This window comes from Pagrus major, chromosome 5, assembly GCF_040436345.1.
Source record: "Pagrus major chromosome 5, Pma_NU_1.0".
In the NCBI taxonomy this organism is placed as follows: domain Eukaryota; kingdom Metazoa; phylum Chordata; class Actinopteri; order Spariformes; family Sparidae; genus Pagrus; species Pagrus major.
This window is the reverse complement of record NC_133219.1, coordinates 24,157,252-24,170,888: the sequence shown is the minus strand read 5'-3', so window position 1 is coordinate 24,170,888 and position 13,637 is coordinate 24,157,252. Positions and strand designations below refer to the sequence as shown.

The window sequence follows — 13,637 nt, the reverse complement described above, 5'->3', positions numbered from 1 at the left end:
AGTACTGCTGTTTAATACAACATCCCCACTGTAAGTTTTAGCCCTAATGAGGCGTATAATGTTCAGTTTCTGATATTCAGTCTATAAACAATACAATTTATCAGCAGGGCATGCCTCCAAAATGACTAAGTCAGATGAAATGAAGTTGAATGCAACACCCCTAAATCATAACAGGCCATTAAAGGTAGGATTCTTTGCAGGGATGTTGTCCTAGATTGCATTAAAGACAAAGTTCACCCGAAAAAATGAAAATTCAGTTACTATGTACCCCCATGCTGATGGAAAGTCAGGTGAAGGTTAGTGGTCCACAACACACACTGAAGTACTTGGGACTTGTAAATAAATAAACATAAAAGGCTCCATAAAGCTTGTCCCGCATAATCCAAAGTCTCCGGAAGCCACGAGATCCCAAAATTTATTATAAAAGACATTATTTTACAAACTAATGCACCCACTTCAGACGGGGTGTTTCGCTTTTAGCTTAGCGGCTACAGTAAGGATTTCTGCTTAAAAGAGTGTAAAAAAAACGTCTTTTAAAACCAGTTTGGTATCTCTGAGCGTCCAGAGCCTTGGATTACTGCAGATGAGCTGTATTTTTGTTGTTTTTTTACATTTTAAAACTAGTACCCATCCACTTACTTTACTTACTTAGGAGAATGCTGCAACAGTTTTTTTTGTGGACTATAAAACTTTGCCTGACTTTCCATCGACATGGGGGTGAGTTGATGATGACTGAGTTTTCATTTCTGCGTGACCTTATCCTTTAATTTTAAGGGAGGTGGACCTGATAAACTAGCAACGGAGCGTACTCCTAATCTATAATAAAGTTCCCAGTCAACTAACAATTATTCTTCTAACCAGTTATTTTCTCAGTTAACCACTGGGTCAGTTAAAGTCCCAGAGCTCATGGTGACATCTTAAAATGGCTTGTTCTGTCCAACCAAAACCCTCAAAATATTCAGGTTACCACCATAGAAGAAAACCAGAAATCATTCATATTTAAAAATGTTTGCTGCTATTGCTTGAAAATGACTTGAATGATTAATTGAATGTCAAAATAGATACAGATAAATTAATTGCAGATCAGCTAATCTTTTCAGCTCTGCAGTCGACAAAGGAGCAAGGATAGTTTCATCTTGATCAGGAGAATCTGGGAGCCATATGTAGTTTCAAATCGAGCCTTGTAGCGTTTTTTGACAACCCCAGTAGGCCTAACACGGAGCAAAAGAGACAAACACACACTATTTTTGGCTCGGTGTTGTGGGCTAGTTGCTGGAGCTCAGATGTTTTTGGTGTTGCTATGACAATGGTGACAATAGTGAGGCAGAGCATTAGTAATGTGTGGAGGCTGGAGGGAGGGGTGGTGGTGAGTATGAAAGCGTCCAGGAGGAGGTTTGAACCTACTCAACGTCCATTTCAGCCAAAGACTTTGACAGAGGAGGTCCAGATGCAACGGGGCAAGCGGGCAGAAAACAAGTGTGCATGTGTGTGTGATAGAGAGAGAGTGGGGGTAGAAAAGTCAGGAAGTTGTGGTCATGAGTTTTAATAGCATAGTCGATGGCTCGAGTCTTTCACAAGGGAGCATGGGAGAGACGGAGGAGAAAGCTGAATGGGAAAAACAGGCAGACAGCAGCGAAGGAAAGAATTTCCTAATCAGAAAAATTGGACGGATGCTAATAAATTGAGCTACAGCGGTATGAAACAACTGAGCAGATGACTGAGGATTGGCTGATGTTGTAATGAGGAAGAGGGGAATTCAGAGTCAATACAGTCTGCATTTGGACTGGGTCAGATGTGGGTCAGTCTGGCTGCATTTATATCCCACTGTTGGCTTCAAAACAAAAATGTAGATGGCTTTCTGCAGCCCAAGATAAGCTATAACTTTCTTTCTCCTGAGGGAAATTGTTGTGCAGCATTTTCAGTACAAGATAGGAAAGAGAGGAAATATAACATGTGCATTAATGTCATACAGATCATGTCACAGAGACCAGGTCCTCTGGTTATAACATACATGCATCTGTCACTGGATTCTGACTTATCTGGGTGTGATAAGTCATAAAATTAAAACTTAATTTATGGCAAAGTGCTGAGGAGGAATTGACTCGCACTGAGGAGAAGAAGCTGCTCAGTAGTCTGGCGGTACGGCACAAAAATAAAGTTTTCTTTGTTTCACAATTGTCATCTTTTGTCCTCAGAGGCTGCCAGAATCAACTGATAAACAAGTTCCTTGTAGTAGCTTTAAATGTGAAGGTAATATATGGAGGCTGACCAATACTGGATTTTTAAGGACGATGCCAATATTAGGGAGTAAATAAATCCTGATCTCAGTATATCGGCTGATATTCTTATACTCACAAAATATACACATAAACACACATTTTTTGCAATAATGCCTCAAATGTGTTTATCAAATACTTACTGTTGCACTGATACATCACCCAACTCTTTCCTCTGAGATCTTGAGCTAAAGAAAACCATGAAAATTCCTGAAATGAAAATTGTCACAAGTATATGCTCATCAAGCCTAAACAACAAGTCTACTTTTCTGCAAACTTTTCACCAACAGCAAACACTTAACAGGGCTCACATTTATCACAAGAGTGAATGATGCTCCCGCAGCAGCTTTAAAGGTTAAATGTCTGATTCGATCTTTATTTCAGGAGGTAACATCATGGAGTAATCAATTTTGTTATCAGACGGCAATTTAGAGACTTAAAGTTCATGTTGGTCATGTGACCTGCCAGACAATTACAACATTGTCTTGGTCTGACAGCTGGCCACATGTCTGTCTCAGACCACTGGCATCACCCGATAATGAGTCCATGAGCACAGCCGCCCTTGACCACGATTGCGCTATTAAAGCCTAATGATTTCCATTGTGTAGGTGAATGATTAGCTTTAGAGCGCTTGACATGGCTAATATAGGTGCTGAAATATTGATAGACCTTGGCAGGGGGCTGGGCTGATTGGTGTTTAATATTTAATTTGTGCACAATAACCGAACACATTTTATTTCAGAGATTGACAGCCTCAGGTTGTTTATCAGCAGTGTGTGTTTGTTTAAAGCTGCTACATTACTCCACTTGTCAGGTATAGAATAACTTTGTTTACATAAATGTTGTAGATATGCGTCTGATCTGAGTGTTTGGATCAGGGAAGAAGATAAAAGAGAAGGCAGTTTATGTGTGGGTCTTATCAGTGAGTCTACCCGTGCTCTCTGTTTGGGTGTGCATGATAATTCATCTGTGCCTTTTGAATTGAGGAAGTTTTAGGCTGTGTAAAGGCTAGTGTCAGTTTCCTGTGTGACTGAGTGAGTAAAGGAGGAAGTGATTTAACGGAAGGGGAGCACTTCCTTTAAACGCCCCCACTCTTCCTCGTGTGTTCGCTGTCAAACTCACCAGAAAAAAGACCCTGAAGAAGCTGACACCTGAGTTACAAAACTGCTGATACCTGAGGATAAATACAGTCTACCTGCCTAACTTCTCGCTCTCTCTCTTCACATCTGCAACTTCGTCTTTCTGGTGACTCAACAACATCAGCCAGCCTTCACCACAGTAAGATCACTTATTGACATTGAGTCCTTAATGTTATATTGTCATACACATACACACGTTTCAAAAGTCTGCTAATTTATTTTAATTCCACTTTAAAATGACTAGAAACCAATGGTTCTCTTGAAGTGGCACAAAAAATATGTACCTTTTTTTTTTTTTACTTCTGGATTCCTATGCCTAACCTTTGAACAAAAACAAAAAGTGTAAACCTCCTGGTGACGCTACATGAAAATTCAGTAGTATTCACCCTTTGGGGTCCATGAATGTGTTTACTAAATTTATGGCAATCCATTTTAGATGGTTCAGTTTGGATTAAAGAGGTGGACAGACTGCCTTTGCCACCCATAGAGCCACACCACTAGTGTAGCTAAAAATCTGAAAATGCAAAGCCTAAATTTTAAACATTCGAGCTAAACTTCACACATTGGTAATGTCATTTAAAACAGTCTTTGTTTGTGTGTCAAGGCATGAAATGTAGAGAAAGAGAGAAAACAAGATTAATTTCAGTCATCCAGGGAGTAAAATGTCCACGTTTAGAGAGTTTGAGATGAATCCTCTTGGATGACTCATGAAATATCTTCATGTCTTCACCTTTATGCCCAGTGCATTATATTTTGGGACAGAGAAACTGCCTGTATTGTATGTACAGACACAAATATGATACATAAATGCACATAATATGTGCTGCCAGTAGCTTGCCCAGAGATAAATGTTTAAGCAGCTGACATGATTTGGCTCTGCGGGTGGCCCATGTGTCCTGCACCTGTTCATCTCCTTCCGGAGGCTTCTGTCGTGCCTCTGTTGCAGACACACAAAGACTAACAAACATGCTCATTCAGCAAAGAGGGAAGCAGAAATCTACGAGGTGGTGGCAGAGTGCCATTTGAAACAGCTGTATATGTGCGTTCGTGTGTGTGCTTTTGAGTCTTTATGTGTAAGAGAGAGGCAAAGACATAAGGAGAGAACTATTGTAGTGACAGGGAAAAAAAAGTTATAGGCAAGATGAGGAAAAGAACGCAGAGAGCAGCTGTTTCACTCAATCACATACCAAAAACTTTGATTGTGTAATGAGACTGACTGTAGCAGTGGTAACAGTTAGCTATGATTTGATCTGTCTCTTTAAGGAAATACATTGACAGGAAAGTAGATATGATCTTCTGTTATTGTTTACTGTCTGTAGCTTAACCTCCTCCTCCTCTTCCTGCAATCACTTTTCACGTCTCCAGGCTGCTTCTCTTCGTGTCTGTAGCTCGCTACCGGTCATGAGGAGTCATGAGACTGAATCAGATGGATGAAAATGATTAACTCTCTGTTGCTTCTTTGTCTCTCAGCTCCTCTCATGCTGACTGAGAATGGATAACACACAGTGTGGGGTTCAGATCGGAGAGAATAAGTTCATCAGCAAGTAAGGATTAAATGCCACGCATGTCTCTCACATGGACACACATACACAGACTCCTATATATGCATATGAAAGAGTTGTTTTAGTAAGATTTTAAACTCATGTCAAACAGTCTGACTTGTGAAATCAAATGTTTAACCTTTGGCATGACTTTGGTCTAAATAACAATGCATAAAATAGGGGTTCTATAGGTTTTAGCCATTTTCACTGCATTTTAGTGGTGTCACGATATACACACAAAATGTGTAGTAAAACATCTGATATTGTGACAGCCCTTAAATATTTACTGATTTATTATAAATTTGATTTATAAGGAAAATTCCCCTTCCGAAGCCCCTTTAACGATTAAAATGGAAGAAGCAGAGGAAGGATCCCTCTCTCAGGACAAACAAACAGGCAGTAGGTGCTGTGTGCACAGAGTAGACTGACATTTTAAAATTACAGTGTGGATAATCAGGATGACAAAATTATAGATAAACTTGTACAGTATGAAGAATGGATTTTGGGATCTCATTAAAAAACCTCAGCTCACAACCTCCTCTCAACCATGGAGATCTGGAGAGAGGACAGGCTACACAAACTAACGAGAGCCAAAGCTCAAACACAGCATTTAAACAGAGAGGAGAAAAGAAACAAACAAACAGAGGGAGAGAGAGAGAGACAAGGACAGCATGCACACACTCTTCATTGATAAAATATATTCAATTTATCACCTTCATACAGCCAGAAACGTCAGGATTCTTTAATCATTTTGTTCAGTTGAAGGTCAATGTACATTGAGCAATTAAACATGAAGTGAAATTCATCCTTAAAATCACCAAGATTACAAAAAACACAAATGTTACTCTTCAGGAATGCCATTTTACCAGCCTACATCAGTTTACAGGGCGAAGGTACCAGTTTGTGATTGAGCCTATAAGGACCTCTACCTTCTCATACAGGTGTTAAAGACTGATTTCCTACCACAATTGCTGTTAATACAGTATAAAAAAATCAATTTTAGAGGCATAAGAACTACTAGTTTTATGTTATGTAACATATGTAGCGTAAAATACATAACGATCATGGTTTCTATTATTAATTTGGTTGAGAGAAGGGACTGTTATGAAAACACATGTAATGGTGTGTTCAGTTGCTTGGTGTTTGCTCCAGCATCCAAAATGTATGAGTTGGCTGCCAAAGAAGTGGCGCATTCTCAAGCTTGACTGTGGAAAAATCAGACCCAGAACACCAGCAAGAGGCAAACACAGACATGTGTTTGACTTACCTTGCAGTTTATCAACTTTTATAAGCACCTAAAACTTTTACTGAACACTAGTTGTTTGTTTTGGATGGATAAACTTCCAATTTTTGATAACATCTACCTCATGTTACTATGGAGTTGAAATGCACTTATTTTTGTCAGTTTGGACAAAAAGGCATCTAAAAAATAAATGCAATGGGGCGTCAGAGTTTTGTGTCATTTGGCTGTATGCAGAACAGTGAAACAGAGTTTATGCTGTAATGCAAAATTGTGATATACTCTACATCGCTATCAGAAAGCATCCATGATAATACTGTGCAAATGATGCCAACGCTATCACCCTTCTATGTACAGTTATGAACTATTTAGTCCACTAACATTGCATGTCACATGACTGAATTTATAAGAAAATCTAACATAATCAAATTCAGATTTACTTCTTACAATTAATGATATTTTATTAGATCTCTTAAAATATTTTATTTATACAATAATTATTTTTATTTGACCTATTTTACAGTCAATGTTGTTACATGGGGGCAATGGGAAAAAAAAGAAACATGTTTTTATGTTTACTGTGATGATTGATTAATTCTGTTATTATTATAGCCTTTATTTAATCATTTTTCACAAGAGAGACCTGTGTAAAAACATCAGCGGCATGCTCCTTTAAACAGAATTTCCTCATCTCTGTCCAGGGTAACAGTCCTCTCACATCTCAAGACGTACAACCTCTACTATGAAGGACAGAATCTACAGCTCAGACACAGAGAAGTGGGTATTTACGTATATGTGTGTGTGTGCGTTTAAACTTATTTTAATGTTTTATCCTCCTTTCCAACAGAAGCGTCTGAACGTCTCCCCCCTAACACTGTCTGTCTGTCTTCCTGTCGCCCTCTTTGCTTTTTCTCTCAGTCATTTGCAATCTAATATACCCTACCCATTATACTGTGTATCCCAAAGGGGTAATAACTATCTAGTGTGTGTATTCATGTGTGTATGTGTGCATCTTGTCGAACAGGAAGAAGGGGAGTTGATCTTCGAGGGCTTGCTCAATATCTTCTGGGGCCTGCGGCGACCAATCAGGCTTCAGATGCAGGATGACCACGAGCGAATCCGACCACCCCCCTCCTCCACGTCCTGGCACTCGGGTTGCAATCTGGACAGTCAAGGGTAAGAGGTCCAGACAGATAAAGTTACACTTCGCTGACCAGAAATGGTGATACACAGCAGGTCACCAGGGGGCAGATATAGATTATGTCTAATTTGTCTGATGGAAAGTGAAATTAAATTTGTGTCATCACTTCTTGTTGATGTATGGTGGCACTTCCATGCAGCAAATACATAACTGATTACCACAGTTTGCTAAATCCTTAGACGAACCACCAATGTGCAGTGGCACAAAGACAAAAGGGAAGCTTTGAACCCACACCTCTGGCTCAGTTGTGGATTTTGCCCAGAGCAACCAAAGATCAATTTGTGTCAATAAGCTTGAAGCCCTATTTTCAGCACTGTAATCCCATTCATAAGGAGAAGTTATTGTTGTTCCTGTGATTATAGAGCTCACAGGCACGCAGCTGGATGTTTCATGGACATAATTATTTTGAAGTAAATTGCCTTTACAACGACAGCTGTAAAGTTTCTTTTATTAGGTCAGATGTCAGTGACAAGTTTTCCAAACAACATCCAGAAAACTTTCTTAAACAGAGTGCTCCAAAGAGGCCGAGTAATCCACACTGATATTGCTGGTACATCAGTCAAAAATTACATAAATAATCTAAGGAAATACTCTCACAAATGACGACAGCCTATCTGAAATACTGTACATAAAGACTACATCAACAAAGAGGAACAGCTGTCACAAGTTGAAACTAACCAACAGGGATGTGACGTACATACCATACGTATGCGGTGTAAAAGTGGATAACAAAATACTGCTACTTGGCAGGAAAACTAATAATTAGACTCACCTCTTTGTCAGTGTTTGCAGTGATGGTGTTGTTACTCTAAAGTCATTGTTCTTCACTGTTCTATACTGTAAGTCCCCTCACTTTTGTGAAGTGTTTTCTTCTATAGCCATTCGATGTAATACCAGTTTTTATCTGCACAACATTTCTGGTTGTATTTTTACAGTCTCTTCATCTCTTACTCCTTCACTCACTCTCTCTTGTTTCCTTCTTGAAGTTCCCCCAACAGCACAGATGGTCAACAGGCGACACAGCAGAGCCCGCCTACAGTGGAAGTGACGCCACCTGACATCGAACCAGAGGACAACGGTGTGATGGAAGAACAGACAGAAGGTGAGTGGCATTTCTAAATAATAGTGTGTCCCTTGATTTGTGTTGTGTCATCAGTTGCAACAAAAAAAGAAACATTACATCAAGTCATTAAGTTAAAATGAACTTAGCTGTAAAACCACTGTGGACCAAATCTCTAATTATCTCTCAGCTGCTTTATATAAGTATACTGTCACTGTTGGGTGGAAACCTCTTGTCTCCAAAATGGCAACTTGTCGTGAGGAAGGGATTAAAGCTTTATTCTTAGTTTGTCCAGTTTGTTTAAGATATTTTTCAGCCCTTGGAGGAGTATACTGTGTAATTCCAGTTTGAGTTGAAATGAAAACATGAAACTTTGGGATGACAAGGGTCATCATGACAATGGTGAAAAAGAAGTGAGCTACACTTCTCTCTCTCATCTTTGTTTCATGATAATTTCAATCGAAATACTACACTGCAAAACAAATAAAAATTGTCTAATAAGTCTCATTTATCTCACTGAAATGTTAAATTTCTAGGTGACTGTGTCTTATCTTAAGTGGAGGATATATTTTTGACTAGAAATTAGACAAATACACTTTTGTTTTTTTTTGTTTCCAGTTCTGAACAGGTGCTGTTTGCTTTCATGATGTCAGTGTGTTTAAGTTCAGTACTAAGATCACTATTTTTTTTAAAAGATTGCTCACACAAGCACAAAAGTATGCTCTCAGCAATAATCAGTATTGTAAGTTCAACTTTTCTGTTCATGGCAAAGAATAATAATTGATAATCTGGAGTTATGATTGTTGATTGGACAGAAGAGGACGATGAGAGCTCCACTCAGCTCCTCAGGACAAAGAGTGATGCCGGTGTCTTAAGACGGGGCCAGCGACGGTCACCGAGCGACCAGAGGAAAATTCGACGCCATCGCTTCTCCATCAACGGACACTTCTACAACCATAAGGTGAAACCAGCCCCATGTTTTTGTCAGTGGACACATAGTGCAAATAAAGTTCTAATCCGTCAATTATAGTTAATTTCAGGAAGTTTACTTTTTAATTTTAGCAAATTTGATGTTGATGTTTAAATACATTTACAAATAAGAAAAACTGATTCACATATCTGCACAAATATATGCACACAAAGTTACAGTAAATAAGAATCTGACTTCATGTTTTACTGTGTTTTGTCTCTCTCAGACAGCAGTGTTTACTCCGGCTTACGGCTCAGTGACTAATGTTCGGATTAACAGCTGCATGACGACACCTCAGGTCCTGCGAGTTCTCCTCAACAAGTTTAAAATTGAAAACAGCCCAGATGATTTTGCAATCTACCTCGTCCATGCAAGTGGAGGTGAGTGTGAATTATTCCATTTATTTGTTGTTTGTCAAGAGAAAGAATTTGTGCTTAATGAGGAAAACACTACGATGGTATTATATACTGTATGTATAGTACATGTTATTTTTGTTGCGTTAATTAATACCTTTGTGGATGTGTTGATGTTTCAGAGCGTGTGAAACTGAAGCGTAGTGACTATCCGCTGGTGCTGAGAGTGATGCAGGGCCCATGCGAGCAGGTCTGCAAGGTTTTCCTCATGGAAGAAGACCTCGGAGAAGAAGTCACATATGATGTAAATCATAATCATATTTTTTTCTTTAAAGAAGTTCGAGATACACAGATGAGACTCCCACCAATAAATGATTATTTCTAACTATACTGTGTGAGAGGGTGAAGCCATCAAGTCCGTGCCTTTTAACTCACATTAGTCTGTTTTGTGCCTCATCACCTTATTTCTCTTTCCGTCCACCAGGTGGCGCAGTATATCAAGTTTGAAATGCCTGTCCTGAAGAGTTTTATTACCAAACTGAAGGAGGAGGAGGACAGAGAGGTGCAGAAACTCAGGAGAAGGTACAAGACAACAACTTCCATTTCAGAGTCTGCATAGTGTTGTAGTTATTATCAAATGTATGTTTCCTGACATGCACATTTATTCTTTCTCTGTCTGCGTGTTCTTGAAGGTATACGTACCTGCGGTGTATAATTGAGAAGCAGCTCGGTTGTCTTCCAGAGGGGGCGACGTGTATGTGATGTGCTCATTGAACGGTCAAAACATCACCCAGTGTACCACATCCTCCATCCAGCTGTGACCAACAGAGAGACCAAGAATCAGCTGACAAAAACCTTGTGTATGTTTCAGCGATAATCCTGCAAATCTGAATTCCTGGAGTCTTTTTCAAATCATCCATTCAATACAGACAGAAGTTAAACATGCTCGACTGTGTGCATGTAAACTGTGATCATCTCAGCTGTAGGCTTTAGATTCATGACGGCTACCAAAGCCTGGTTATGAGTCGCAAACACATTACTTTATATTTCCCTGTTTCTCTTCTGCCAAGTCACCAGAATGAAATGTCGGCATTGTATGCGTCTGCAAACCACAGCTACGCTGAATTTGTCTGTTTCATACATATCCTATCCATATTTCTATAAAACGTGCCAAGAGACCATTGTACGCGCCAGCGTCTCAACATTTGTAAGCGCCAAACAACTCAATATTTTTAATAAGATGTTAGCAGCCATCTTTGTGTCAACAAAACCAAGTATTTTAAGGTAAAACATGATCTTTTCCTAACTCTAACCAAGTGGTTTTTGTTCCTGAACCTAGTCAGACCTTATCCACAGCATTGTCACAACATAAAGTTGAAAATTGAAAAGTTAGGTAGATATGATAGGTATTAAATGTACATAACAGAAACAAAAAAAAATTCCAGTAATGCCAACATTTATTCTGGCGATTGGGTTCTTCTCTGCATCATCACATGCAAAACACACAGAAAGACATTCCTCTACTGAGTAATTTCAACCTTTTAACAGTGCAGTACTTTGCAGAATGAGCCTAAAATGAGACGTCCTGTGTTCTGTCTACTCTCCAGATTGCAAGCTGATACCCAAAATCATTTTAAAGCACAAACATCATATAATATGGTCTTAGTCAAGTGCCTGTAAAAAGATTTCTCCAAGCACAAAGACACAACGGACTAACTGAACCACAACAGACCACAATGTTTCAGTCAATGTGAAACTGACCGGACCACAAAGGAACAGTCCCACATCGCACTGTGTGCCTTTATGTTCCTCACTGGTACCCTATGGAGTTTTTGATCACTAGTACCGCTATCAAACAATGTTTTTACTAGTGGGTCGCCATATTTGTTTGTTCTGAAACATGCACAGAACCGCACAGGTGGCAGTTACTTACCAAGATATGCGGCAAGGCAGGGAAGAACATTGCAACGAGTAAAAATGAAAGTGAACAATGCAGTTTTCAAAATGATAAAAAATATGCTTTGTGAGGAACCAAATTCGTACACAGTGATTTGGTGACTAACACTGAATATAAACAGAAACGCGGTTCGCTTACAAGAAAACTAAATATTGTAATTGAGGGAATTTGATTGACCCTCTCCATGTCATCACAGCTGAGGAGTTCACTGCAGGGATTATTAAGGGCCTGTGAACAGATAATCTGTTTATGTCATGACCGTAAGTCTGTTGGTGGTCTGATGGAGACAAGCTTCTCCTTAGAGTCGTTCAGATTGAATGTTACAGATATTTTATGATTGAGGTTCCAGGAATAGTTTGACATTTTGGGAAAAACCCCACTCACTTAGATGTTGTATATTTGTTTTAAATATGATACTATTGCCAGCAGCTGGTTAGCTTAGCACAGCACAAAGACAGGTGGAAACGGCTATCCTGATTCTGTCAAAAGGTAACAATATTCACCTACCAGCACCTCTCAAGCCCAGTAATTAACATTTTGTATCTCATTTGTTTAAATCAAATACTAAATAAGTTGTGGTTTCACGGGGGTTTATATGGCTCACTACTTCTCAGTTGGTCGCACATAAAAACAGTGATTTGTCATTTTTTATGCTTTGGTTTTTGTACAGATTAAACAGGAAAACATGTTAATAAGTGAGCTTTAGTGTGCATGTAGGTGGATTTTGTTTTCTTGTTAAGCTGTTTCTCCCCATATCCAGTCTTTGTGCTAAACTAAGATAACCAGCTGTTAGCTGTAGCTTTATATCCGCCATACAGATATGAAAGTGCTACTGATATTCTGATCAAACTCTCTGCAAGAATTAAACAGAAACAAAAAAAAAAGAATGACGCTTTTATCCCCAAAAAGTCAAACTGTTCCTTTTAAAGAACAAAAAAAATCCATCGTGAAAAAACGTAGCATTTTTGGGCCCCTTTCATTTTCCTGGTCGATTGTCCTCACTTGCATTACTGCCTTATGTAAAATGGCAAAAAAGATGTCATGCTAAGATATAAAAAGCACAGTAAAATTTTAACCTAATTCTTCACACAATGACTTCCGGATTGGATTGTATATTTGACTGACTGTACAAAAATACAAAAAATGATTTTACATGCAACCGTTTATGACACAAGAAGCACAACAGACGACTGTGAATCACGCCGATGATCGTTGATGGAAGAATGTTGTAAATGTCTGAATGAGAATTTAAAAGCAGCACAGTTTGCCTCCACATGTACAGCGCTCTGCATACGTCTGCTTTTGTCCGTGTGTGTTCAATATTTCTAATATTGTTGAAAAGGTCATCAAGTGTGTGTGTATGATCCAGAGTGTGCATGTTGTATTTTTAGTGTCTCTTAAGACTTGCCTGCTTTTGTATTGTGTCTTTTACAAAATAATGAAGAACATTTAGTCTTTAAGATGTTAAGAACTCATGCCACTTCTTGGAAAATGTAGAGTTTTTTTCTTACAATGATTGTTATTTAATAATTAAAAAAAGTAATGTTGAAAAAGGTGATTATTTGTCTGTAATCCCCTTATGTCTGTCACATGTTACACAATGATGTTTAAATCTTGTTGTATAATTTAACAGATATAACAACAGTCATAGCCGAAGCTTCTGGAGAGCTTGTTACGTGTTCTGGTTCATTCACATAGGTACGCCCCCTCACTCACACAGGTATTTAGGTATGATCTTGGTGTTACAGCGACTTACTGTACTCTCAGCCAATGAGCAGGTATGAGAGAGTGATCCACTTCACCTGATTAAGGGTGTCTGGAGGACAACAGGCTGGCCTTGAAACATACTTCTTACTGTCAGAAGAGTCTGAGCTGCACACACACGCTGTCTGGTTTTTAT

At 38.9% G+C, this 13,637-nt stretch overlaps 1 protein-coding gene across 1 annotated transcript; it reads left to right on the top strand.

Annotated features, from left to right (window-relative positions):
• Nucleotides 1–3,339: 3,339 nt before the first annotated feature.
• LOC140995411 (ras association domain-containing protein 2-like) lies at nt 3,340–13,291 on the top strand. Its single transcript, XM_073465401.1, has 10 exons — nt 3,340–3,554; nt 4,886–4,959; nt 6,898–6,973; nt 7,221–7,372; nt 8,384–8,499; nt 9,273–9,418; nt 9,654–9,807; nt 9,963–10,084; nt 10,265–10,362; nt 10,473–13,291. The coding sequence occupies exons 2-10, from the start codon at nt 4,907–4,909 to the stop codon at nt 10,540–10,542; spliced, it is 987 nt and encodes a 328-aa protein (XP_073321502.1). The 5' UTR covers nt 3,340–3,554; nt 4,886–4,906; the 3' UTR covers nt 10,543–13,291.
• The last annotated feature ends 346 nt before the right edge of the window (nt 13,292–13,637 follow it).

Excerpts from the sequence above, each read along its gene's own strand:
- LOC140995411 (XM_073465401.1), top strand. The coding sequence starts at position 4,907 with ATGGATAACACACAGTGTGGGGTTCAGATCGGAGAGAATAAGTTCATC. Across the intron at positions 9,419-9,653 it reads GACACTTCTACAACCATAAG|ACAGCAGTGTTTACTCCGGC; the intron begins GTGAAACCAGCC and ends TGTCTCTCTCAG. Across the intron at positions 9,808-9,962 it reads CCTCGTCCATGCAAGTGGAG|AGCGTGTGAAACTGAAGCGT; the intron begins GTGAGTGTGAAT and ends TTGATGTTTCAG.